General features: G+C 43.2%; 1 protein-coding gene and 1 pseudogene across 2 annotated transcripts; one reads left to right on the top strand and one right to left on the bottom strand.

The window, feature by feature from the left end:
• Nucleotides 1-374: 374 nt before the first annotated feature.
• Nucleotides 375-27597, top strand: Syce3 (synaptonemal complex central element protein 3). Of its 2 annotated transcripts, none has more exons than XM_057792016.1 (3): nucleotides 375-430; nucleotides 20437-20545; nucleotides 27390-27597. In XM_057792016.1, the coding sequence occupies exons 2-3, from the start codon at nucleotides 20437-20439 to the stop codon at nucleotides 27545-27547; spliced, it is 267 nt and encodes an 88-aa protein (XP_057647999.1). In that variant the 5' UTR covers nucleotides 375-430; the 3' UTR covers nucleotides 27548-27597. The 2 variants fall into 2 exon arrangements, with proteins under 2 accessions (XP_057647999.1, XP_057648000.1); XM_057792017.1 differs by lacking the exon at nucleotides 375-430 and adding an exon at nucleotides 3863-3913.
• On the bottom strand, nucleotides 7200-8805 carry LOC130888722 (histone-binding protein RBBP4-like; annotated as a pseudogene).
• Nucleotides 27598-27930: the final 333 nt, after the last annotated feature.

Raw genomic sequence — 27930 nt, 5'->3', positions numbered from 1 at the left:
TTCCTGTCTTTCATGTCTCAAAGTGGATGGCAGAACATTCCTGGACAAAGGGGACAGCAAGATCCAAAGGTGTATGGAGAGAAATACCTGTTGGGAAAGATCAGCACATGATAGCTTATAGCTGGTGTGAAGTCAGAGCAGGAGGTGGGCAAACCTAGCTTGAAGACATTTTTTCACGTTCTGTCTTCTTCAAATGATAGGAGACTCCTCGAGTTTGAGCATGGGGAGTCGTAATCTCTCCTAATTTTAAGATTTTTTTTTTTCCTGGCCAACCAGAATGATATTACAAAACAGGATGCAGTCATGGGAGGATCGTGAGGCCTGCCTAGAGGCAGTGGTTATGACAACAGAGCTAAAAAGAATGGCAGGATTTACACTCAGGCCGTGCCGTACACAGGACTAGAAAACTGGGAAGTTGAGATTGTCAAAGGTAGGACTAACAAGCCTGATGAGGTCTCAGAGACAGTTCATTTTTAAAAATTATTACATTAGCCAGGTGGTGGCAAACGCCTTTAATCCCAGCACTTGGAAGGCAGAGACAGGCGGCTCTACAGCCTGGTCTACAGAGCAAATTCCAGGACAGCCAGGGTTACAGAGAGTTGTTGAAAATCCAAACACCAGCTGTTGGGGAGGCTGCTTGTTCGTTTCCCAGTCACCCAGACTCCCAAAATAATCACACAGAATCTATATTATTTAAATCACAGCTTGATCAATCACTTAAGTGTATTGCTGGCTAGCTCTTATATCTTTGGTTAACCCATTTCTTTTATTTTATAAACAACTATATGTGTATGTGTGTGTATTTACATTAAAAAATTTAGACTTATTTATCTATATGAGTGTTTCACTGCAGGTATGAATGAGCATGTACCACATGTATGTCTGATGCCAATGGTAGTCAGAAGGAGGTGTCAGAGTCCTTGGAACTAGAATCACAGATGGTTATGAGCCACCAAGGAGCTGCTAAGAACCAAACCCAAGTCCTCCATGAAAAACAAGTGCTCTTTATCATTGTACCATCTCTCCAGCCTCAAATTACTACATTTTTACTTTATATGTATGTGGGTAGCATAATACTGCGTATGTGTGGAGGTCAAAGGACAGCTTCTAGGAGCTGGGTTTCTCTTTCTACCATGTGGTTCTAAAGACTGAACTCAGGTTGTCAGGCTTGGTAGCAGACACATTCACCTGCTGGGCCATGTCCCTTGCCTTGTAACTCACATTTAAAAAAAATTTTTTTGAGCAATATGGTGATTAAATGAAATATTAAAATGTTAAGTTCAATGTCTATTATATATACCTTTGAAGGACTGGGCGTGTGACTCAGCTGGTAGAGAGCTTGCCTAGTACATATGAAGCTCTGAGTTTGAACCCCAGGACCACATAACACAGGTATGATGGTGTATGTAGCTGCAATCTGAGATACGTGATGTCCTATCTTTAAAAGGGAGGAGGAGGGGGGAAAGAAAAAACAAAATGTCACATATATTCTTAGAATATAAGTCGAAGGGCTGGAGAGATGGCTCAGAGGTTAAGAGCATTGCCTGCTCTTCCAAAGGTCCTGAGTTCAATTCCCAGAAACCACTTGGTAGCTCACAACCATCTGTAATGAGATCTGGTGCCCTCTTCTGGCCTGCAGGCATACATACAGACAGAATATTGTATACATAATAAATAAATAAATATTTAAAAAAAGAATATAAGTTGAAAGTGGAGGAAGATCTAGGCTCCTTATAATACTTATTACAATAATCATTAAAGCTTTAATAGCACATGGGAAAATTTCCAGAGCAGAAATTCCTAATGTCCTTTGAATTTCCATGAACTTTAAAAATATAAATATGCCGCCGGGTGGTGGTGGCGCACGCCTTTAATCCCAGCACTCGGGAAACAGAGGCAGGCGGATCTCTATGAGTTTGAGGCCAGCCTGGTCTACAAGAGCTAGTTCCAGGACAGGCTCCAAAGCTACAGAGAAACCCCGTCGCGAAAAACCAAAATAAATAAATAAATAAATAAATAAATAAGTATAAGTATGCTCACACAAGGTTTCATTGTGTTAAAACATCCCTGAGCTTCCAAAATATTTTCCCAGACTTCTTTCTCATGAGGTCTATGTAACCTCCCCTGAAGAAGTGTCTGGATCACAATAGGTTCACCCAGTCTGGGAAAACTGAACAGAGAATTTCCAATGAGCTGGTTTGTAATTCATGTTAAAATGGAGATTCTAAGGAATGCGGTCAGGCTGTGTGTCTAGGATGTAATTAATAGGAGCCTGGGTGACAGTTTGCTGGTCTCAGCTATACAAGGCATGGGCATACCTGACAGAGCCTCTGGGCTTCCTGGGAGCTCAAGTTTTCATATCTGACTTGTACGGGACGTTTCAGCTAGCGCAACTCCTCTGCCAGACAATACTCAGGGCCGTCACCTTCAACTTGAAGCGGTCCCCAAACTTCTGTCTTCATTCCTTCCACAGGAACAGGCCCATCTACACCTTTTTACTTTGCTCTTGCTAGACTTTCTGCCTAGAACCTTGCCCCCTTTCTTTTTTTTTCTCCTTGGCTGACTTCATTGCCCATCAGGGTTAATCTTGATTTGTGTTTTCTCTGGCATTTTATCACAGAAGTCAGGAGTGAACTGTTTATGCAGTTGGGAAGTGATCAGAAGACTAAAGGGTAACTCACACATGCACACATGCGTGGCTAGGAAGATAGCTTAATAAAGTCCTTGCCTTTCAAGCAGGAGGACATGAGTTCGAACCCCAGGGTAGGAAGAGGGTTGGTTTAAACTAGCCTATTAGTCTCCAACTAGAGATTTTGGAGGTTGTTTTTTGTTGTTTGTTTGTTTGTTATTTTGTTGTTTTTTTGTTTTTTTTTTTTTTTTGAGACAGGGTCTCTTTGTGTAACTTTGGAACCTGTCCTGGAACTTGCTCTGTAGACCAGGCTGGCCTTGAACTCACAGAGATCTTCCTGCCTCTGCCTCCAGAATGCTGGGATTAAAGGCACGCACCACCACCGCCCGGCCTGATTTTTTTTTTTTTAAGATTTATTAAAAAAAAAAAGATTTATTTATTGTATTTAGGAATGCTTGCCTGTATGTCCGTATGTTCACCATGTGCATCCATGCAGGTGCCACTGGAAATCAGAAGGTAGTTTTGTATCTTCTGGAACTGGACTCAGAAGCGGTTGTGCTGGGAACCGAATCCAGGTCCTCTGTAAGAGCAGTAAGTGCTCTTACTGGCTGAACCATCCCTCCAATTCCCCGCACACACACCCCCACGTAGAATTTGGTACTCTCCGCCTCTAAGCACTGAGTGGCTCTGTTGCCTGTCCTTGCTTGGTGATGTAGGGACCTATTCCGTGGAGACAGAACTGCTCACTACAGGACAGACTTGAGCCCGAATTAGTGCGCAGTGTTTCGTCTGTGTTGCCTCGTCCGAGCCCTGCCGTCCCTCCGTAAGCATTGACTTCCCCTGTAAGACAGGTGCAACAATGTCTGTCACACATAATACTGGACATTTAACAACTGTGTCTAGCTCCTGAACACTGGGGACACGGTATCAGACAGGGCCGTGCCCACGTGGCTGTACACAGAGAACTTAACTGTCAAGCAGTGAAGGCTACAGGGTCGGGCAGGAGGCAGCGTGTGGCTTCCTCCTTCTCTACTCCATTGACACTCAACCTCGGGCCACCTAAATCCGGGGGAAGACCAGGTGAGGTCAGGTGGAAGGCCACAGAACAGGCCCCGCCTACCGAGAAGTCCCGCCCCTAGGAGAAAGCGAGCCAATGAGAGCGAGAGTCCAGTTCCGGGGGGCGGGACTAGCAGCGGAAAGGGGCGGGCGTCGTTGCCAGGTGTCCCTCCTTCCTCTCCCGCCGCGTGGGCTGTGGAGCTGACCAGAGCGCGGGCCCAGCCTGAGGTGAGCGAGGCCGGCGGGGCGCGCCCCGGGGCCCCGACTGTGTCGGGACGCCTGAGGTCTGTGGGGATTCTCGGACTCTGGGGCTGGGTCCCCGCGGTAGTCACCTTCAAGGCTGTGCCTCGCGCCTTGCTTCCGTCCCTCATGCCTCACCCGCCACTTCTGACACCTTCCTCCTTAGTTCCTCCACCCCTGAACCCAGACGCTCTCCTTCATGTCCTCACCCAAAGCCTCGTATCCCACCCCTCAGTCTCCTCCTCCCACACCCCAAGGACCTCGCCTCAGGCTCTTGTACCACAGCAAAACTGGCTCCCCCATCTCCTCACCCACACGCCAGAGATGCCTCGCCTCACCTCCCACGTCATTATTTCCCTCTCCTCAGCTTCCTCAGTCCCAACCCCAGATGTCTCCTTCCTCAACCCTTTCCCTTACGTCCCCTCAGCTTCTTCCCTCCACATCCCAGTGCCTCCCCTCATCTCACCCCACAGCCTCAGTTCCTTCCCCTCAGTTTCCTCAGCCTACATCCCAGTTGCCTCTGCTCAGCTTCTCCACCCCACAGCCCAGATGTCTCTTTTGTCTCTTTAACTCCATACTCCAGCAGGCTTTTTCTTTTGGGCCACCAACCAGCTCCCAAATCACCGACAGGAAGACTTAATAGTTATGAATGCTCAGCCTAGGTTCGGCTCGCTTCTGGCTAGCACTTTTAACTTAAATTAACTTCTTTTTCTTTATCTACATTTTGCCTCAGGAGTTTTTACTTTTTCTTTCTGTATATCTGGCCCCGGGGTGTCTCCCTCGTTCTTGTCTCTCTTCTCCTGTCTTTTCTCTTTTTTCTCTCTCTTCCTCCTATTCATTCTCTCTGCCCACCAGCTCTACCTATCCCTCTCCTGCCTAGTTATTGGCTGGTCAGCTTTTTATTAGACCAATCAGGTGCCTTAGGCAGGCAAGGTAAAACGAATGCAACTCATTTAACCTAATTAAACAGATGCAACACAAACAAATGTAACACCCCTTTGCACAGTTAAAGTAATATTCGGCAGCATAAGCAACTATAACACATCTTTGCCTAGTTAACCACAACACCATACTCTTATTTTCCTTCCCTCAGTATCTTCTGCCATACCCCACTTCCTTATCTCTCTTCCCTCATCTCCTTGCCCTACACCCTTCCCTCCTCTCAGCTCCCTTCATATCCTCATTCCACACTTTATCTCTCTCAGCTTCTTCAACCCATATCCTTACCTGCTTCTCCTCTGTCTCTGGTTCAGCCTGCAAACCCTTCATTCAGTTTCCTTACTCTGTATCACTAAACCCTTGCCCTTAAGCTTCTCATCTATAGCCAAAGCCCGCACTCCTCTCTCTACTCAGCACCAACACTTCCCTTTATACCTGTGGTGGTTTGGATAAGAATGCCCCCACCCACTGGGTGATAGTGGTGCACGCCTTTAATCCCTAGCCGAGCGGTGGTGGCACACGCCTTTTTTAATCCCAGCACTTGGGAGGCAGAGGCAGGTGAATCTCTGTGAGTTCGAGACCAGCCTGGTCTACAGAGCTAGTTCCAGGACAGGCTCCAAAGCCACAGAGAAACCCTGTCTCGAAAAACCAAAAAGAAAAAAAAAAGAAAGAAAAACCAACACTTGGGAGGCAGAGGCAGGCAGATATCTGTGACTTCCAGGCCAGTCTGATCTACAGAACTAGTTCCAGGACAACTAGGACTGTTACACAGAGAAACATGGTCTCAAGAAAAAAAGAATGCCCTCACACACCCACCTCCTGAGGCTGAGGCTCATGTATTTGAATGTTTGGTCACCAAGAAGTGGAACTCTTTGAATGGATTAGAAGGATTAGGAGGCAGTGTAGCCTTGTTGGAATAGGTGTGGCCTTGTTGAAGGAATTGTGTCACTGGGGGTGGGCTTTGAGGTTTCAAAAGCCCACATCAGGGATAGACTCTCTCTCTGTCAGGATGTAGCTCTCAGCTACTGTTCCAGAACCTGCCTGAATGCCACCATGATCCATACCATGATAATGGACTAAACCTCTGGAACTGTAGGCAAGCCCCCAATAAAACACTCTCTTTATAAGAGTTGCCTTGGCCATGGCATCTCTTCAGAGCACTAGAACAGTGATTAAGAGAGAAGTTAGTACCAGAGAGTGGGTATTGCTATGACAGAATTGACCATGCTGCTTACTGGTGGATTGTGAACTTTAGGACTTTGTGTTAGGAAAGCAGTCGAAGGCTTTAAATGGGGCTTAGGGGTCACACTAGTAGGATCATGGAAGACAGTGTGCTGAAAACAGCATGAATTATGATGGCCCTGCTCATGGAGTTTCAGAGGGGAAGAATTTCAGTATATGACCTAGAGACAATTCTTGTGATATTTTTGACAAAGAATGTGGCTGCTTCTTGCTCTTGTCTGAAAAATCTGCCTGAGACTAAATTGAAGAGCTTTCGGATTAATGGCATTGACAAAGGAGCTTTCAAGACAGCCTAGTATTGACTGTGTCGTATGGTTATTAGTGATCTCTCTCTCTTTTTTTTTTAAATATTTATTTACTTATTATGTATACAATATTCTGTCTGTGTATGCCTGCAGGCCAGAAGAGGGCACCAGACCTCATTACAGATGGTTGTGAGCCACCATGTGGTTGCTGGGGATTGAACTCAGGACCCTTGGAAGAGCAGGCAATGCTCTTAACCTCTGAGCCATCTCTCCAGCCCCTCTCTCTTTTTATTTTTTTATAGAAAAGCAATTTATTCCATTATAAGCACTTACACAGTTAGTCATGGAGAGTAGTAACAGTCCTGATGGTGAGACAGGTCAACCAAAATGGAGACGGCTTCAAACTATGGTGGTCAAGGACTAACTCCTAAAAAATCATCTCTTAAGGATTAATTTAATTTTAAAAACAAATACAAACTAGCAATTCACTCTTTCTCAACTTGACAGTTCACCAGTGGTCTGACTGTCAGTTAAAAACATACAACTCACAACTTGGTGGTCCCAAGTTCAAAAAACAAAAACAAAAAAAACCGCACAACAAAAGCCAAGTGAAGTAGGTGTCTGAGCCAGGAGTATAAATATTGCAAGATGTCATTTTTATTCCTGAATAAAATTTATTCATTTATAAATTTATAAATTTTTCCTCAGGAATTTTCTAGTAACAAACCCAGGTCCAAAGTAGCCTCAGAAATGGGGCATATTATGTATGATCACTTTTCTTCTTAAGCTATATCCCAAAATTTTCATATTCTCAAGAAAGTGACTAGAGTGGATAAGGAATAAGTGAAGTAGGTGTTCAAGCCAGGAGTATAAATATTGCAAGATGTCATCTTACAATATTTATAGAAAAATAATCACACACAATGCCCCACCTCTGAAGCCACCCCAGACCTGGGTTCATTACCAGAAAACTCCTGAAGAAAAATTTAAATATAAGTCTGTGGCTTTGTTGAATTAAGCCCCCCAGTTAAAGATTTAGAAAACACCCATGGTTTGGGCTAATAGTTTTGTTGGTGGCACCTATTGTAGCCGGATAGCTGAACAAAGTCTGTGTCTCAAACCAGTGTTAAATCCATCTCAGGGTTCAGAAGAAAACAAGGGGAGTCTAAATCACAAGTGCAGACATGTCTAGGATCCTTGTCCTTCCGGATCCACACTTCCTTCAGGGTCTTCATCATTGTAAATGTTCTCTGCCATCTGCCACACTTGCATGATATTGTCTTCTGATACAGAACAAATCACCCAAGGTTCATTGGGATTCCAGGAGAAATCAGATATCTTGGCAGTATAACCTCCATGAATAAACAGCAACTCTGGTGGGCCATCTTCTGCATCTTCTGGGGACTGTTCTTCTCCAATTTTACTTAAATCCCACACATTCAACCTACGATCAGTACCGCTAGAAGCTAAAATAGTCTCATTGTGAGGTGACCACTGAACTTGGAATATTCATCCTTATGTGATTCAAAGGAATGCAGCTTGAGTTTCAGATTTCTCAGATCCCACAAGGCAACAGTCTTGTCAGCTGATCCTGTGGCAAGAATGAACTCACTGTAAGGATTGAAAGACAGGCAGTTCACTTCAGCAGTGTGAGCATCGACTGAGTGGCTTGGCTTGGAAGTATTGTTTGAACGAGTATCCCAAATCATAAGTTTCTGGTCATCAGCAACTGACCCAAACAGAGACTCGTGGAGCAGATGCCAGGAAACGTCCTCTACTGCTGCTGTATGCCCCGTGAAGATGGTCTTTGCATCCACCACTTTTCCTTCCTTTGGAACTGCACTGATGTCCCACAGGCAGATGGTATGGTCATCTGAAGCACTGAGTAAGTGCCCGCTGAGATTTGGATTCCAAGAAAGACCATAACCTTCCTTCTGATGTCCACGGAGACGCAAATCTGGGTTGCACTCTCCAGAAGGGTCTGGTTTAGAAGGATGCTTTGTGTAGTCAAAAACAAGCACATCACTGGATGGAGTCTTTGTTGCAATGATGCAAGGGTTCTGGGGCATGTACCGAGCCCTGTTTACTTCTCCTTCATGGTTGATCTTGATTTCTATTTCAATTTTCCCACTGACAGAGCCAAACCCTCCAAATTCTCCTTTCTCACTGTCATAGTGTGAAGCATCAAACTGAGCATCATCATTAGGGAGCTGGACACTGGCTATCACCAGGTGGTTTTGTTCATCCGATGTGTGTGTTCCCAGGACAAGTCGATGAATGCTTAAATCTTTCCCCTCAGGCCTGGTAACATCTGGAAGCCATTGGGCAGTTAAACTGGGCCACTCCAGGGCATGGGTCATCACCAAATCATAAAGAAAAGGGGTGTTTTTCTTCCATATTTTGTACTCCTCGTTGATCACACGTTCTTCCACCGCGTCGTCAAAGGCAGCTTCCTTGTCATGTCTCCATGGTGGTAGGAGAGCCGGGAGGGGCTGGGGGGGATCCCGGGGTCGTGCGTTGCAGGAGGGACGGGGAGGCGACGAGCCTAGTGATCTCTCTTATGTGGCTCTACAATGAAAAGGAACAGCAGGGCAAGGAAAAATACAAAATGCACAGTTTGTGGAGAAAAGGAACACTGGGAAATGTTTTGTTGGAGCCCAGTCCAGTGCTTAGGGAGATAGGAAAGTTAAAGAAAAGCCTGATGCTAAATGGAATAAAGAGAGTGGTGACTTCAGGGCAAGCCCCACCCTACCCACCCCCCGACACACACCCCACACCCCCACACCCCCCGTGCTCAGGGTGGCTTATGAAAAAGAATTAAGGAAAGCTTAAGTAGTGAAGAAAACCATCAACATCAGAAAGCTGAGGCCATTGTAATTGAAGGAGGGGGCCCTATGCCGGGCGGTGGCACACGCCTTTAATCCCAGCACTTGGGAGGCAGAAGCAGAGGCAGGCGGATCTCTGTGAGTTCGAGACCAGCCTGGTCTACAGAGCTAGTTCCAGGAAAGGCTCCAAAGGTACAGAGAAACCCTGTCTTGAAAAACCAAAAAAAAAAAAAAAAAAAAAAAAGAAGGAGGGGGCCCTAGCAAACAGCAGAACTTGGCAGTCAGACACACAGTTGTTCTCACTTTAGAGTCAAGGATACTAAAAAGGGGTTGGGTTGTACACACTCCTTCTGCAGCCAAGGAAAGAGGCTAGGCATGCAGAAGAGCCCCTGCATGGAGACTTAGAGAGGCCATTACCTGAAACTGTGAAGGTGAAGCCTGGATTGTATTGGAGACCCCAAGATGCTGAAGATGCCAGAACTGTGAGATCTCTGTCAAGGATAGCTGCAGACCAGGCATGGAACCAGCCCATGAGAGAAGTGTGTTGCAGTCAACAAAGCTGAAGAGCATTTTGACGTCAGACACAGGAATGCAGAATTTAGAGTTTGCCTTTCTTGCTTTGGTCCAGAATTTCCTTGCTATGCTCCCTTTCCTACCTTTTGGAATGGAAATGTATATTACCATGATGTATATGTGTCATTGTACGTTGGAAGTATGTGATCTGCTATTTGATTTTTCTTTCACATGGGGCTTACAGTTAAGAAAATTCCGTAAATCTCAGAAAAGACTGTGGACCTTTAAACAGTGTTGAGACTGTGATAGACTATGTTTGAGGACTTTTTTTTTTTTAAGATTTATTTATTATGTGTACAACATTCCTTCCATGTGTGCCCGCATGCCAGAAGGGGGCACCACGTCTCATTACAGATGGTTGTGAGCCACCATTGTTTGAGGGCTTTTGAAGTTGAATTGAACGCATTTTTTGTGTTATGATATGGGTACAATCAATGATAGCCAGGGAGTGGAATGTGGTAATTTGAATAAGAACGGCCCCCATAGGCTCAGGTATTTGGATGCTTGAACACTATTTAGGATGCTATTAGAAATTATACTGGTTTAGGGAACTGGCAGTAGTAGTTCTGCTCTGGTTCCCATGGCTTTACCATCCACAGATTGATTTTATCATGCCAAGCATGAATCCCCTCCTAGCGAGTGGGCCTTAAGTCCAATCAGGTTGCTGTTGGTTACCCATAAGTGCCACCCTTGTATCTTTTGGAATATCTTGTTATGCCAGTCATTATTGTAGTACTGAGGCATTACAGCTGGTCAGGACTATTGATTGCTTTTTTCCCTTGGCAGTTTGTGTGGCTCCTTCCGGTAGTATAAGAGCTAGTCCTCAAGGATGAGGCTTCTGTGTCATAGCCAAATTGGTTCTTCCAAGTCCAGTGTCCAAAGTGGGTGGTAGCATCAACAAAACAGTCTTACCTCCTTTTTCTGTAAGGTACTAAGGGCATTGACTGTAGTCTATATTGTTTGGGTGGAGGGGGTCCGCTTGAATTGCCCTGACCAAAAACTCAAAAGGAAGTTACCTATGCCTGGCAAAGGACATTTTTCCCCCTTCCTTTGATTTTTCAAGACACAGTTTCTCTGTGTAACAGTCCTGGCTGTACTGGAGCTCACTTTGTAGACCAGGTTGGCCTCGAACTCACAGAGATCCACCTGCCTCTGTCTCCCAAGTGTTAGGATTAAGGGTGTGTGCTACCATACCCGACATGGAAACAGGGGGGTGGTGTGAGGAGTATTGTCACCCCAGTTGACGTAACTTCAACTAAACTATATACATATACAATTGCATATGAATTGTGTGTGTACGTGTGTGTGTGTGTATATATATATATGTATATATACTGTAATTTTAAATATGGCATTTCAAATATCCTTAGTGTTATTTGCCCCTCTCCATGTTGCCCTCCCCATCCCTAGGTAAGGCTCTCCACCTATTTTTCCCATTTCCCCCTTCATAGCAACTGCGTCCTACTATTCCCTTCTCCTCCCCACCCCCATAGATCCCCTTTTTTTGAAACAGCACCTTACTATGTAGCCTTTGCTGACCTGTAACTCCCTGTGTAGGCCAGGATGGCCTTGAACTCATACAGATCCTTCTGCCTCTGCTTCCTCAGTGTTGGGTTAAAGGTATTGCCACCACACTCAGCTGCCATCTTTCCTTCAGAATTTTCTGGTATCTGTAGATATTCATATTATATACTCACTGTGGTGGCTGGAATGGGAATGGCTCCATAGGCTCATATGCTTGAATGCTTGGTCACCAATTAGGGAAACTGTTTGGGAAGGACTAGGAGCTGTGGCCTTATTGGAGAAGGTGTAGCCCTGTTGCAGGAGGTATGTGTCACTGGGGGTGGGCTTTGAGGTTTCAAACATGCTTTGGTGGCTCTCTCTCTCTCTCTCTCTCTCTCTCTGTCTCTCTGTCTCTCTGTCTCTCTGTCTCTCTCTGTCTCTGTCTCTCTCTCTCTCTCTCTCTGCCTGCTAATCAGGATGTAAAGCTTTTAGCAACTGCTCCAGTGCCAAGCATGTCTGTTTCTACCATGAAGGTCATGGACTCTACTACTCTTGGGAAGTGTGAGCCCCAAGTTGCTTTCTTTTATAAGAGTTGCCTTGATCATAGTGTCTCTTCACAGCAATAGAACACTAAGACTCTTTTCTGAAGATTCAGAGCTAGCATCCACAAATAAGAGAAAACGTGGTCTTTGTCTTTCTGGGTCTGGATAATCGTTTCCAGTTCCATCCTTTAACTTGCAAATTTCCTACTTTCATTTTGCAGTGGAATAGTGTTCCTCTGTGGATATGCAGCCTATTTTCATTACCCGTTCACCATTTGAAGGACATTTAAGGGTGTTTCCTTATCCTAGATATTGTAAATAGAATGATGCAGGTATCAATGCAGTAGGATGTCAAAACCTTTGGACATATATGCCCAGCAGTGGTATAGCTGGCTATATGGTAGGTTTGGTTTTAGTTTTTTGAGAACTCTCAAATTTTTGGAGAATTTTGTTTTCCAGAGTGGCCGCTGTTTTGGTTTTATTTGTTTGAGGCAAGATGTCATGTAACTTAGGCTGGCCTCAGACCCATTATGTAGTTGAGGATAAGTTAACCTTAAATACCTTAAATTATTTTTTTGGAGGGGGGAGGTTTCAAGACAGGGTTTCCCTTTGTAACAGTCCTAGTTGTCCTGGAACTAGCTCTTATAGACCAGGCTGGCCTCGAACTCACAGGGATTTGCCTGCCTCTGCTTCCCAAGTGCTGGGATTAAAGGCGTGCGCTACTACCACCTGGCATAACCTTGAAATCTTTTTTTAAAATATATATTTATTATGTATATAGTGTTCTGCCTGCATGTATGACTGCACGCCAGAAGAGGGCACCAGATCTCAGTACAGATGGTTGTGAGGCATCATGTGGCTGCTGGAAATTGAACTCAGAACCTCTGGAAGAGCAGTCAGTGCTCTTACCCTCTGAGCCATCGCTCCAGCCCCTAACCTTGAGTTCTTGATTCTTCTCCTTCTAATTCCCTAATGCTGGATTACAAGCATGTGCCACTATGCCCAGATACTTTACCTTCTTAAATGAACATTTATGCCAAGGATAATGGTACATACCTATAATCCTAGCACCTGAGAAAAGAGGAAGGAGGATCAGGAGTTCAAGATCATCTTCAGTTACAAAGCAAGTCTGAGGCCAGCCTAAGCTACATGGGACCTTGTCTCGAAAACAAGTAAAGAAAAAAGATCAATAAATAATTAACATTTCATTAAAATTTTGAAACCCAACTTTATCTTATTCAGTGTTTAAATTACTAAAATGTTAAGAATTGTATACAAGTGCACTGTGCTAGCATGATTTTTTACCCCTCCAATTTTTCATGAATACCACCACCACCTCTCAATTTTATTACTTTTTCTTCTATAACTATTGCACTATTATGTGTATGTAATATATGTATATGACATATGTGTATGTGAACCTCCTGAGTCTAATTAGTGTTACTCATATGTGTATGTGTTTAAAGCCAACCACTTAGGGTTGGGTACTTGTCCCTGAGGAAAGCTGATTCACCCTCCCTCATCAGCCACTGACTGCCTATAGCTCTTCTGGGGATGCAGCCATGTGATATCTTCCTCCAGCCACACTGGCATGTCGATCGGTATGGCATTTGCAGCAGACAGTCATATTGTTATGTGTTTGTGGTTATGACATCCCTGGCACAGTGTCTTACAGCAGTCATCCTGGTCCTCAGGCTCTTACAATCTTTTCATCTCCTTCTCTGCAATATTCCTCAGCCCCGAGAAGGACATCTAGCACCCCATGCTCGCCCAGTCTCTAAATTTTGACCATTTCAACAGATGGTAGTATCTCTGTAGTATCCTCCATCTGCTACAAAAAGAAGTGTCATCAAAGAGGAACAAGAGCCGCACCTATGAATGTAAAAATAAGTATTTAGAAGGAAGTTGTAAGCTATATTATTTAGCAGTATGCTTGTAGCAGATTATCCTCTAGGCTCTGTAACCTCTTCCGCCATGGTTTTTTTAGCTGGGTTCACAGGATCAGGCATAAGTTCCCCTGAGTTAAGCAGGCTTTTGGTTACCCCCAGATAAAAGTGCCACTACTGCAGCATTAGGGATATCTTGCCAATACCGTAGTTGTGGTTCTTGAACTTTACAGTGAGGTAGAATTGTTGATAACTTTTCTCCTTTGGCAGTTCACCTATCACTTTTTGACACTATGAGAGCTAACCCTTAAGGAAGATGCTTCCAGATACCAGTTTCATTTCTTCAAGTACTCTGACAGACTTTTATGGTGTCTTCAGCAAGAGGGTATTCCCCTCATGTATGGCAACCAAACAAGGACAACGGCAATAATTTATATTAGTTTGGGGGGGGGGTTCTAGATTTGAACCTTTAGATTTGTGTGTGTAACTTAGTGTAACCAGCCAGAAAAACAGAAAGGAACCATTGCAGGGTGTGGGTGTGGGTGAGAAGGACCTCTATATAGAGAGAGACATGGCAAGAGACATATGCTAGGAAGGAAGAAAGATCAAATGGGAAATGGGAGGGAAGATAAAACAGAGGGAGAGGGCCAGGCAGTGGTGGCGCACACCTTTAATTCCAGCACTTGGGAGGCAGAGACAGGCGAATCTCCGTGAGTTCAAAAACAACCTGGTCTCTTTGTATGTTCTTTCAATCTCCAGGCCCTCACCCGACTCGCGTAAGGTACAGTGGCACGCAAACTGTACCAAGGGTGTAACACAAAATCGGGTGTTACACCAGGGTACATCATAAACTAGCAGTGGAACTGGGCAGTGTTGTAAACATTGTTTCACGTGATGCTGGTTTTGAAAGCATGATGTATTCAAGATTCAGTTGACTGTGAAGGATAGCTGAAGCTGGATACCATGCGACAGGGTTAGAGACCCTGTTGAGAGCTCCGGAAAGACCACTGAATGAGGCTGTGAAGGCAAAGCCTTAGTTGCAGTGGAGAGCTGAGTTAATGGAGATGCCAGGACAGTGGGACATCTCCCACAGCCATAGTTGTGGAATAGAGCCAGCCTAAGCATAAAAGGAAAGCTGTGTATGCTGCAAGTAACAGCTGGAGGGCACAGGGCTACTTTTGAGCCCATCAGATTGTGTCATGGATCCAGATGCTGGACATAGAACTACACAATTTGGTATTTTCCTCACTAGATTTTGGTTTTGCTTTGACAAAATTGTTTCATAGCTCTTATTTCGGAATAAGAATGTTTACGCATGCCGTGTCAGTATTTTGTTGAAGTACATAGCTTGTTTTTTTATTATTATTATTTTTACAGAATCTCATAGTTAAGAAATGAGGACTTTTACAGTGTTGGAATCTTTTTTAAAAAAAAAAATATTTATTTATTTATTATGTATACAATATTCTGTCTATGTGTATGCCTGAAGGCCAGAAGAGGGCGACAGACCTCTTTACAGATGGTTGTGAGCCACCATGTGGTTGCTGGGAATTGAACTCAGGACCTTTGGAAGAGCAGGCAATGCTCTTGACCACTGAGCCATCTCTCCAGCCCCAGTGTTGGAATCTTAAAAGGCTCTGGGAACTATTAAAGTTGGGCTGTATTTTACATTATGAAATAAATATGAGTAAATATAATAAATACAAGGGGCAGAAGGCTATAGGTAAAAGTTATGTTTGTGTGTTGAGTTAACAAGGAAGAGAATTGTCATGGTTAGTTTGAATTCTCAACTTTACACAAGCTAGAATCAACTTGGGAACACAGTCTCAATAAGGGATTTATACAAATCAGGTTGGTCTGTGAGGAGGTCTCTGGGGGATTTTCTTGATCTCATGAGCTGAGGTTGGAAGACCCCATTGTGGGTAGCACCATTTGAAACATTTTTTATATTGTTCTATTATTAAATAAAAGTTGGGAGTCAGATATCAGGGTAAAAATCCGATTGATGAAAGAAGTGGTGGAGAAGCTACTAGTGACCTCCTCTCTCTCCTTCCCTGATCCAAAGAGCCCATGAATATTTCTCAGCCCATCCTGACTTCTTCCTGTGTCTTTCTATGTGTTCTGGGTCCTTCAAAACCCCTATAGCTAATTCTGGAATTCTAGTTAGCCAATCACTAATTCTGCCCCTGATTCAAGGTTAAACTTTATTGTCCATTTCAGAGTGTCGGTGAGAACAAATATCTTGCAACATTTCCCCCTTTTTATCTAAAAGGAAAAGTTTTTAACAAAGTAAAACTGTATACAATAAGAACAATTATCAAACCAAGTGGTAATGGCACACACCTTTAATCCCAGCATTCGGGAGGCAGATGATGAAGGTTGATCTCTGTGAGTTTGAGGCCACTGTTCTACAGAGTGAGTTCCAGGACAGCCAAGGCTATACTGAGAAACCCTTTCTCAATAAAACAAAAAACAAACAAAAAAAACAATTATCAAGTAAGAATTACATTCACAATGTTCAGTCCATTTGTATTTGGCAAATTTGGAGAAAATGATCTAATTATCCTATCTTGGTGAGTTCAAAGTTTTGTACCTAATTCACTTTTTATCATAACTTGTATTTCCAACCTAGAAATATCTTTTTAGACCTTAAAACATTTTAGCCGGGCGGTGGTGGCGCACGCCTTTAATCCCAGCACTTGGGAGGCAGAGGCAGGCGGATCTCTGTGAGTTCGAGACCAGCCTGGTCTACAAAGGGAGTTCCAGGACAGGCTCTAAAGATAGAGAGAAACTCTGTCTCAAAAAAAAACCAAAATAAATAAATAAATAATAAAAATAAATAAATAAAACATTTTCTTAGATAAACAACTTAAGTTTTTATGCCTTTCAACCTTATACACTTTACATATCTTTTGTTAGTTTCTTTTCTGAATTTGGTAACAAGGAAAACTGTAACTATAACTATCTAGTCTTTAATCCTATCAGAGACCTGAGAAGGATATATTATCACCTGAGTAAACAGGAAGCACAGAGCAAATAACTTCCGAAACTATAGAAATGACAGACACTGGCTGCCTGGACAGTCACCCTAGGTTCCTCTGCAATGTTGAGGCATCCATCTTTGGCCTACAGGCCTAGAATATCTAACAGACTTTTCTGTGAAGCAGGACTTTTTAAAGGACTGTCCCATCTTGTCTTAGCAAATTTGGAAATCACCTTCTCTTTTGTCCTGCTTGTCCAATTTGGACAGCATACTGCCAGCACTCAAGATAAGGGCAGTTTCTTGCCCAGCAGATAACTTTTCCACAATGAAAACAAACTCTCTATAGAGGTTCTTCAATGTCCATCATCTTTTTTCAAAGTAAATTGATACTGCCAGGAACAGACGTGTCTCACTGTCATGAAAAGCCTTATGTTATTAAAACTTTTTAAATGCCATATTCTGTAGGTCTCTGAAGTGTTTGAAGACCATCTATCTATCTAAATATATCTCTGTTTGACCTTGAAAGCATACCTATTGTGGCCACAAATTTGATTATTATAGATGACAACTACTAGCCTGCATTTAATTATCCTAAATAGTTTGTAATAATAAATTTCAAGGACTAGAACTTTACATTACATTGTTAAATGAGTTATATAGGCACAATACCTTAAACAAGAGTAGAAATATACTCCCAAACCACAGAGAAACCCTGTCTCGAAAAACCAAAAAAAAAAAGAGTAGAAATATATACATTATAGCAAATATAACGATAAATTTGTATCAATATACAAAAATCCATACCAATGTAAAATATTTGAGATTAGTAGTTGCTTTTTTTTATTTTAATCATAGATTCAATAATCTATCCTTTTTTCCTATCATTCTGTATTCCCCTTTTTTTCTTTTCAGAATTAGATCCCCAATCTAATCTCCTTTATTTAGTTTCCTACCTGACCATGACCAATAACAACTTGCAACTAACCTCCCTAAACAATGATAAACATCCATAATCCACCAAACAGCCAAAACCACCACCCCACCTTTTGGGAATGGGTATCCTGTTTTTACATTTACTTTCTGTTGTCTGGGAGTGACAGCAGCTTTGGGAAACCCTGAGAAAATGGAGATAATGGTCAAGTTCTGGGAGAGCTAACTGTTATCTTGGTGTGATGGGAAAGTTCACAGCTTGAACTGAAGTAGTCTATGAGGCTGTGCCATCTTAGCTAAACACTTTGAAGTTGTCTTGAGCAATTTGTAGTCCAAAACTGATCTTTGGGTGGTATTTGTCAGCATAGTGGGGTTACCACAATCCAGGTGGATTATGTGATCTTTTGGTGTCCAATTTCTTGAGTTCTTTGTATATTTTGGAGATCAGATCTCTGTCTGATGTGGGGTTAGTGAAGATCTTTTCCCATTCTGTGGGCTGTCGTTTTGTCTTATTGATTGTGTCCTTTGCTTTACAGAAGCTTTTTTGTTTCAGGAGTCCCATTTATTAATTGTTTCTCTAAGTGTCTGTGCTGCTGGGGTTATATTTATGAAGTGGTTTCCTGTGCCAATGCGTTCAAGTGTACTTCCCACTTTCTCTTCTATAAGGTTCAGTATGGCTGGCTTTATGTTGAGGTCTTTGATCCATTTGGACTTGAGTTTTGTGCATGGTGATAGATATGGGTCTATTTTCATATTAATATTAATATGTTAATATTCAGTTATGCCAGCACCACTTGTTAAATATGCTTTCTTTTTTCCATTTGATATCTTTTGCTTCTTTATCAAATATCAGGTGTTCGACGATTTGTGTATTGATATCTGGGTCTTCTACTCAGTTCCATTGGTCCTCCTGTCTGTTCTTATGCCAGTACCAGGCTGTTTTCAGGACTGTAGCTCTGTAGTAGAGTTTAAAGTCAGGGATTGTGATGCCTCCAGAAGTTCTTTTATTGCACAGGATTGTTTTGGCTGTCCTGGGTTTTTTGCTTTTCCAAATGAAGTTGAGTACTGTTCTTTCGAGGTCTTTTTTCGAAGAATTTTGCTGGGATCTTGATGGGCAGACTATATTTTCTTAACATGTCAACACAAAGCTTGCATTTTTATTGATTCTTTTTTAATTTTATTTTTATTAAAAATTTCCACCTGCTCCCCTCCTCCCATTTCTCTGGATATGTAGGTGGGGGAGGGGTTTCTGTCCCACCAGCCGGCTCCCAAATAACCACACAGAGACTTCTTATTAAGTATAATAAATAAATCGACAGCTTAGGCTTATAACTAATTAGCTCTTACAACTTAAATTACCCATATTTCTTCTCTACACCCAACACATGGCAGTACCCTTTTTCAGTACAGTATGTTCATCTCCTGCTTCCTCTGCATCTGACTAGTGACTCCTCATGCCTCCACCCTTTTTCCCAGCGTTCTCTCAATCTACCTCTCTTGCCTAACTAACCCTTTCCTGCCTAGCTATTGGCCTGTTGGCTGTTTATTAAGTCAATAAGAATAATGCATTTTCATGGTGTACAAAAGGATTATTTCACAGCAGGGATGTCACCACCCACAATGGCCCTCTTAAATTAGTGATTGCAGAGTGTCCCCAATGGGAGCTGGAGAGATGGCTCAACAGCTAAGAATACTTGATGTCCTTGCACAGGACCTGGGTTCAGTTTCCACCAATCACATGGTGACTAACAACTATTCATAATTCCAGTTACAGGATATTCAGTGTCTTCTTCTGAGCTCCACGGGCACCTGCACTCATATGCACATATCCCCAACACAGACAGACAGACGGATGGATGGACGGTCACACACACACACAGTTTAAAAATAATAAAAATAGGTGGGCGGTGGTGGCGCATGCCTTTAATCCCAGCACTCAGGAGGCAGAGACAGGCGGATCTCTGTGAGTTCAAGGCCAGCCTGGACTACAAGAGCTAGTTCCAGGACAGGCTCCAAAGCTACAGAGAAACCCTGTCTCGAAAAACCTAATTAATTAATTAAAATAATAAAAATAAATCTTTAGTACTGGAGAGATGGCTCAGTGTTAAGAGCATTCAATCCCCAGGACCCACAAAGCAGCTCATAACTAACTTCAGTTCTAGAGGATCTGATGCTCTCTTCTGGCTTTCTCAGGTGCTGCATACACAAGATGCACAGGTGTGTATACAGGCAGATAAAACACATAAAAAATAAAAATAGGTTAAACTTTAAAAATCATATTAAATTAAAAATCAATTGATCAATCTTAAAAAAGAAAGAAATTTTCCCACAAGCACGCCTACAGAACAATCCAATGGAGGCAGTTCTTCAGTTGAGATCCCATCTTCCCAGATGTATCAAGTTGACATCTGAAGCCAAGTATGACACATCACAAGGGTCAAAGAGCTGGGCAGTGGTGGTGCACGCCTTTAATCCCAGAACTTGGGAGACAGAGGCAGGCAGATCTCTGTGAGTTTGAGGACAGCCTGGTCTACAGAGGGAGTTCCAGGACAACCAGGACTGTTACACAGAGAAACCCTGTCTCAAAAACAAACAAAAAAAACAAAACAAACAAAAACAAAAAAGAGAAAGGATCAAAGAAAGAAAAGAACAACCAACACATGTTATAGTCTATGTAGACCCTCACACATTTCCATCTAACCTCCAATAACTCTGGGGCATAAGACATGTATTCAACCCTTGACAGATAGGGTAGCAGTTGTTCAGAGATTGCTCTATGAGCTGTAGGGTGGGAACTAAAACGCCAATATATCCCATGCAGCTTCTTTTTGTTCACTGCATAGATGGCTGACTCTGATCCTGGGGAAAGAAACTATGATAACATGCTGAAAATGCTGTCCGACCTGAATAAGGACCTGGAAAAGCTATTGGAAGAGATGGAAAAAATCTCAGGTAGGCTGTCTTCCTCTTCTTTCCAAGGCTTCCTTGTCCCCTTAACTTATAGACCTGTATCGAGTGCTTTCTCCCATAAGGGTTTCCCTAACATCCTTCCAACTTTATAGTTACAATGATTGATTCTGAATTATTTTGATTATCTTTAATGTGATTATATCTAACTTCTACCTATGGACTGTTGTCTTCTTGAGAGTAGAAATAGAGACATGTAACTGGCATAGCACCAGGTACTAACTCACATGCACACCAAATGGCAAGAGCAGGTCATTATTACACTAGAGAACAGAAGCTGAACAGTCTGTCTGTGAATTACTTAAGTTGAAAGGTTTGGAATGATCATGATAAGATTAATGAATTACTGAAAATGGGAGGCACAGCACTGTGGAATAAAGCAGCAACAGGATATATGTATTTATTTATTCTTGGGAAGGGATATTATGTTGTTATTTTACTCAGCATGTTTTTATGAAGCAGTAGCAACAACATTATAATTTCATATGTTCTTAATTCAGAATGATTCTAGACGCAAATTTCTGGGTTCTAGGCCAGCCTGCTCTATTTAGTGAGTTCCAGGACAGCCTGAGCTACACAGAGAAATCCTGTCTCAAAACAAAATAAAAAACTTTTAAAAATATACATATATCTTTAATCCCAGCACTTGGGAGGCAGAAACAGGCAGATCTCTGTGAGTTTGAGTCAGCCTAGTCTACAGAGTGAGTTCCAGGACAGCCAGGGCTACACAGAGAAGCCCTGTCTTGAAAAAAAATAAATAAATAAAACACAAAAAAATCTTATTATTTGTGAGCCCAAATTTTGCTGCAGAAAATTATTGGGGAAGAAGGTTTTACAGGGCATATATACTTTACTCAAATGCAAACAATTTTGGAGCAAGCAAGATGACTGAGTGCGCACAGGCACTGTAGCTGAGCCTGACCAGCTGAGTTCACACTCACAGCTAAGATGACTGAGTGCGCACAGGCACACCAACACACGCACACAGTTTTAAGTAAATTATTCAGAACAGGTTGTAAAATTTTCTGTTTAGAAATGTTTGCAGGTTTTGGGGGCCTGTGTATTTGCATATATATACATATATGTATATGAACATTTTAAATACATTTTAGTTATCCTTTTCTTTTTTTTATTAATTAATTAATTTAATTATTAAAGATTTCTGCCTCTTCCCCGCCACCACCTCCCATTCCCTCCCCCTCCCCCAATCAAGTCTTCCTTCCTCCTCAGCCCAAAGAGTAAGCAGGTTTCTCTGCCCTGTGGGAGGTCCAAGGACCACCCACCTCCATCCAGGTCTATTAAGGTGAGCATCCAAACTACCTGGGCTCCCACAAAGCCATTACATGCAATAGGATCAAGAACCCATTGCCATTGTTCTTCAGTTCTCAGTAGTCCTCATTGTCCATTATGTTCAGCGAGACCGGTTTTGTCCCATGCTTTTTCAGTCCCCGGCCAGCTGGCCTTGGTGAGTTCCCGATAGATCATCCCCATTGCCTCAGTGTGTGGGTGCACCCCTCGCCGTCCTGAGTTCCTTGCTCGTGCTCACTCTCCTTCTGCTCCTCCTTTGGATCGTGAGACTTCAGTCCAGTGCTCCAATGTTGGTCTCTGTCTCTGTCTTCTTTCATCGCCTGATGAAGGTTAATATTCAGGGGGATGCTTATATGTTTTTCTTTGGGTTCACCTTCTTATTTAGCTTCTCTAGAGTCACGAATTATAGTCTCAATGTCCTTTATTTATGGCTAGAAACCAAATATGAGTGAGTACATCCCATGTTCCTCTTTTTGGGTCTGGCTTACCTCACTCAGGATAGTGTTTTCAATTTCCGTCCATTTGTATGCAAAATTCAAGAAGTCATTGTTTTTTACTGCTGAGTAGTACTCTAATATGTATATATTCCATACTTTCTTCATCCATTCTTCCATTGAAGGACATCTAGGTTGTTTCCAGGTTCTGGCAATTACAAACAATGCTGCTATGAACATAGTTGAGCATATACTTTTGTTGTATGTTTGGGCATCTCTTGGGTATATTCCCAATAGTGGTATTGCTGGGTCAAGAGGTAGGTTGAACCCGACTTTCCTGAGAAACCGCCACACTGCTTTCCAAAGTGGTTGCACAAGTTTGCATTCCCACCAGCAATGGATGAGAGTGCCCCTTTCTCCACAACCTCTCCAGCAGAGGCTATCATTGGTGTTTTTGATTTTAGCCATTCTGACCGGTGTAAGATGGTATCTTAATGTTGTCTTGCTTTGCATTTCCCTGATTGCTAAGGAAGTTGAGCATGATCTTAAGTGACTTTTGGCCATTTGAACTTCTTCTGTTGAAAAGTCTCTGTTCAGCTCAGTGCCCCATTTTATAATTGGATTGATTAACCTTTTACGGTCTAATTTCTTGAGTTCTTTGTATATTTTGGATATCAGACCTTTGTCAGTTGCGGGGTTGGTGAAGATCTTCTCCCAGTCAGTGGGTTGCCTTTCTGTCTTAGTGACAGTGTCCTTTGCTTTACAGAAGCTTCTCAGTCTCAGGAGGTCCCATTTATTCAATGATGTCCTTAGTGTTTGTGCTGCTGGGGTTGTACGTAGGAAATGTTCTCCTGTGCCCTAGTTATCCTTTTCTAAAAGGGTCTGTAATTCATCTTCCACTACAAATATAACTCCTTCAAACAGAGTAGTGTCACACACCTGTAATACCTGTCCTCAGGTGGGCACCATGGCAGCCGGTGGGCATGCCAGCTAAGAACATGCAACTTGAAACACAACCACAAGGCAGAAAGAGCTAACTGGGAATGGTATGGACTTTTGAAACCTCAAAACCCACCCCCAGCGCCATATCCTCCAGCAAGGCCACACCTCCTAATCCTTCCCAAACCAGTCGGCCAACGAGGACTAAGTATTCAAATAGGTGAGCCTATGGGGCCATTCTCAGTCAAACCACCACACCCATTTTAACACATGAAGTTCTGTGTGTGTGTGTGTGCGTGTGCGTGTGTGTATGTAAATGTTTGTGTAGATATGTGTGTGCATACATGTAGAGGTCAGAGGTCAGGCTGTGTCCTCTTGGATCACCTTCCGCCTTATTTTTTTGATACAGACTCTCTTTGAACCTGAAATGTGTTGATTCAGCTTGACTAGCTGACCATCAAGCCCTCGGGATCCCCCTGCCTCCACAGCCCTAGAGCTAAGATTACCGCATGGACCTCCATGCCCAATGTTTCACATGATGACTGAGGATTGAATTTGGTTCCTTGTATTATTTACACAAGAAGTACTTTCCCTGAACCATCTCCCCAGCCTCAACCACCTTTGAAAAGGGGAGGGCCTCACTATATAACGTAGGCTGGCCTGGAACATACTGTGTAGATTAGACTGGCCTCCAACTCACAGAGATCTTTGTGCCTCTGTCTCCCAAGTGTGCTGGTGTTAAAGGCATGTGTCACCACACCAGGCCACCATGAAGTTCTTATAGCTTATATGATAGCCTAGCTGCATTGTTATATGCCAGGTTTAAGAGAGTACAATGTCACACAGCTGTTGTCGATGTGGTTATCATCATCACCATCACCATTCAGGAAGTTCCCCTTCCTCAGACCATTTTTGTATTTTATGGTTCTGGGCTTTCCAGTAACAGATTCATTTACTGTTTGGATTTGTGTTAAAACTGAATGTTATGGTATTCATTAGATCTTTGTTTTCCAGGGCTAGGGGTTGAACCCATGTTCATATGTGAAGTAAATGCTATATCCAAGCTCCTTCAAATCCTTTACATTAGTATGGACAACAATGCTCCTCCTTGGAAATTTCTCTCTTAGGCTAGAGTTCTTGTTTCATTTTGTTTGTTTTTGTTGATTTTTTTTATTCTAGAAGTTTTTATTCTTCCTATGTTGGGAATCAAACTGAAGCTTCACACAAGCTACAGAAGGTGTGGTGATTTGAATGAGAATGACCGCATAGGCTTGTAAGCTTGACTCAGTTAATGGAAGTGTTTGGGAAGGAGTTGGAGGTGTGGCCTTGTTGGCCCAGTCAGCATGCCAGGCCCAGACTCACACACACACACACACACACTCTCTCTCTCTCTCTCTGCCTGCAACTTGTGGATCAGATGTGAGCTCTCAGCTGCTTCTCCAGCACCATGCCTGCCTGCTGTCACACACCATGATGGTCACGTCTCACCTTCTCACACTGTCAACAAGCTCCCAATTAAATACTTCCTTTAAGAGTTGCCTTGGTCATGGTGTCTGCTCACAGCAATGGAGGTAACTGAAACAGAATACTCAGCTCCAGGACAGAGGTGTGTTCAAGAGCCTATTTGTCTCTTTCATGGACACTGACCTTACAAAAGAAGTTTATTTTCTTTCTCTGCTTTGGCCTAGGAAGCTCAGAGGAGTTTGAATTCTAGGTGCTGTGGGATACTATGTGACATTTATTTTTGGGGGGGTTACATTTATCCCCTGATGTTATTTTCTTTCCTATCTTAAGTCTTTGCCCTGAGTACTTGCATTATTTATTTTATAGTAAAAGTTTCTAATTTTGGCCAGGTAGTGGTGGCACACGCCTTTAATCCCAGTACTCAGGAGGCAGAGGCAGAGGCAGAGGCAGGTGGATCTCTGTGAGTTTGGGGCCAGCCTGGTGTACAGAGTGAGTTCCAGGATAGCCTGGGCTGTTACACGGAGAAACCCTGTCTCGAAAAAAAAAAGTTTCTAATTTTAAGCAGTTCTTCTCCTCTGGATATCCAATTTCATTGCTCATAATTCTACATTCCACAAAATATTGAGCATGAACACAACCCAGCCAACAGTTTGACAGTTAGGAGAAGGGTCACCTTTCTTCCAGCTCCCAATAACAGTCCTCATTTCCATCTGGGCTATCATAATAATGGCTTTACTGTCTGTAGGTCCCCAAACATACTGTCCAGGATTATATATATTCTCTCTGAAGACAGAGAGTTTGTCTCTCCAAATTCCTCTTTTCTTCCTGAACAAGAATTACTTTTTTTTTTTTTTTTGGTTTTTCAAGACAGGGTTTCTCTGTGGCTTTGGAGCCTGTCCTGTAACTAGCTCTTGTAGACCAGGCTGGCCTCGAACTCACAGAAATCTGCCTGCCTCTGCCTCCCGAGTGCTGGGATTAAAGGCGTGCGCCACCACCGCCCGGCTGTATCATGTACTTCTATTATGTGCTTCAAAACTCTGGCCACCTCTACTCCCATACTTCCAAGTGTTGCTATAGCAACACTCTCCTGGTTGGTACCAATTTCCAACTAATCATCTGGGGGATACCATAACAAATGGCCACAAACAAGATAGCTTTAAAAATAAACATTTATTTCTCATGGTGGGTCCTAGAGTTGGGAAACCAAGATCAAGTTGTCAGCAAGTTATCTGGTGAGAAGTCTCTTCCATGCTTGTACAGTCATCTCCTTCTCATTGTGTCCTCACACGGCCAATTGCAAGTGCTGTGTCTCTCCCGTGAGTCATGAGGGCTCTACCCTGACTACCGCACATCTGCCAGAGGCCCAGCGCCTATGCCATTAACTTGGGACCATATTTCAGTGATAAATGCAGAGGCATGCGCACATTCAGTCCATCATATATTCTAAGTGGTTCATACAGTGTCTGTTTGGTTCTCACTGGAAGCTACTAAGTGGTCTCTATCTTGTGACTGAGTCAGCAAATTTGCTCCCTTGTTTAAGGTCACATAGCTAGCAGGTAGAGGGATGGGAAGCAGACTCCGCTCTGGGTTTCAAGATCCACATGTCATCTGCTGCCAGGGATTTGAGAAGAGTGGTCTGCAGACCCTTTGTGCTAGAATGATCCCCAACCTGCTAGACAAAAACTGTTGTGGAATGATCCAGTGGTCTACATTGTAAGAAGTGTCTCAAGTGCCACTCCTAATTCAAAAATTAAAGGCTCCCCCATGCTAGTAATAGAATCATAAACTCTGTTGAGACCTGTAAATAATTTTCCCATAACTAAGTACACGTTTCTCTCCACTACTTCAAGTCTGTGACAAAGTGATGTTGCTTTCATATATGTACACATGCTCATATCTAGCACTAATCATTTTCCTGTAATCTCATTGGTGAATTTCCTTGAAGATATAATTTCCCGAAGTATCCAATACTTTTCACCCTAGTAGAGGAGTAAAGGACATGTCAGCTGTGTTCAGTTGTCATGCAGAGGGGCAGACCATGTTCTGTACAGTCTAGAGGAAAGTGCTGCACCAGAAGTGGATGCTGCAGAATGGGCTCTGCTCACACTTCCACTGCATCTGCGCAAGAAGCATGTGCTCACTTGGGCCGTCCAGCTGCACTCCAGTTGTTCTGAGGAAGAGCAGAGATGCTCGTCTGTGTGATGGTGAATGCTCAAGGATGCTAACAGTGAGCAGCCTGACCTCTTGAGGATGTCAGGGATGGATAGACAGGTGTCTCAGGTCACTGGGCATGAGAAAATGCATTATTTGGGTCTTGTGGGTCTAGAAATGGTTGGATTACCTTGAGCATGTAAGCTTGGGTAAAAATTATGACTTCTTAAGAACCATTATGCAAACCATTAACTGTGGACTACAGACAGGTAAGAGCCCATGCTTTGCTCTAACTCTTCTGCCATTCCATATCAGACTAATCTCCAGCTTGTTACTGTCATAGGCTTAAGTACTGAAACCTTTATCATTGTTGCTACTGTAGAAAGAAGTTTTATAGGGGGTTTATAGCACCCTCTCAGCTTTCTCTTCTTGGGATACTTAGTGTCCCCCAGGGTCTGACCCCTAACACTGAACACAGTGCCCCCCACCCAGAGCTTCAGCACCTGTCACCTGATTGGACCTGTTTGTTGTAGTGCAGGCAACCTGGATGGCCTACGATATGGTGGTCATGCGTACCAACCCCACACTAGCAGAGTCCATGCGCCGGCTGGAGGATGCCTTCCTCAACTGCAAAGAGGAGATGGAGAAGAACTGGCAAGAGCTACTCACTGAGACTAAACGCAAGCAGTAAGCCACCATCTGTCACCAGCCTGAGTGCAGAAGCCAGGGGCATGGGTTCAAAGGCCCAGGTGTGTAGCTGTGTGCACGGCACTCGTTTCTCAATAAACTTATTTTCAAGCAAACCCAAGAGCTCCTTTCTGTCTCGCACTACAATTGACACAACTTCATATCAGACTCTGTGAGCAAAGAACGGTGTGTGAGGGGGATGCTTCTGGTGGGCAACACTGTTGGTGTCAGTTGTCCTAAGTGCGGAACGAAAAGAAGGGGAAACGGGGCTGGTGAGACTGCAGACACAGGCGCTTCCATTCAAGACTGAGTCCAGTCCCCAGGACCACGTAAAGGGATAAGGAGAAGAGCAACCCACAGAGTTGTTCTCTGACCTCTTCATAATAC

Source organism: Chionomys nivalis, chromosome 17, assembly GCF_950005125.1.
Source record: "Chionomys nivalis chromosome 17, mChiNiv1.1, whole genome shotgun sequence".
Lineage (NCBI taxonomy): Eukaryota > Metazoa > Chordata > Mammalia > Rodentia > Cricetidae > Chionomys > Chionomys nivalis.
Note: the sequence above shows the minus strand (reverse complement) of the source record. Positions and strands in the feature narration are given on the sequence as shown.

Coding starts and splice junctions, on each gene's coding strand:
- Syce3 (XM_057792016.1), top strand. CDS start 20,437: ATGGCTGACTCTGATCCTGGGGAAAGAAACTATGATAACATGCTGAAA. Junction 20,546..27,389: donor AGAGATGGAAAAAATCTCAG/GTAGGCTGTCTT, acceptor TGTTTGTTGTAG/TGCAGGCAACCTGGATGGCC.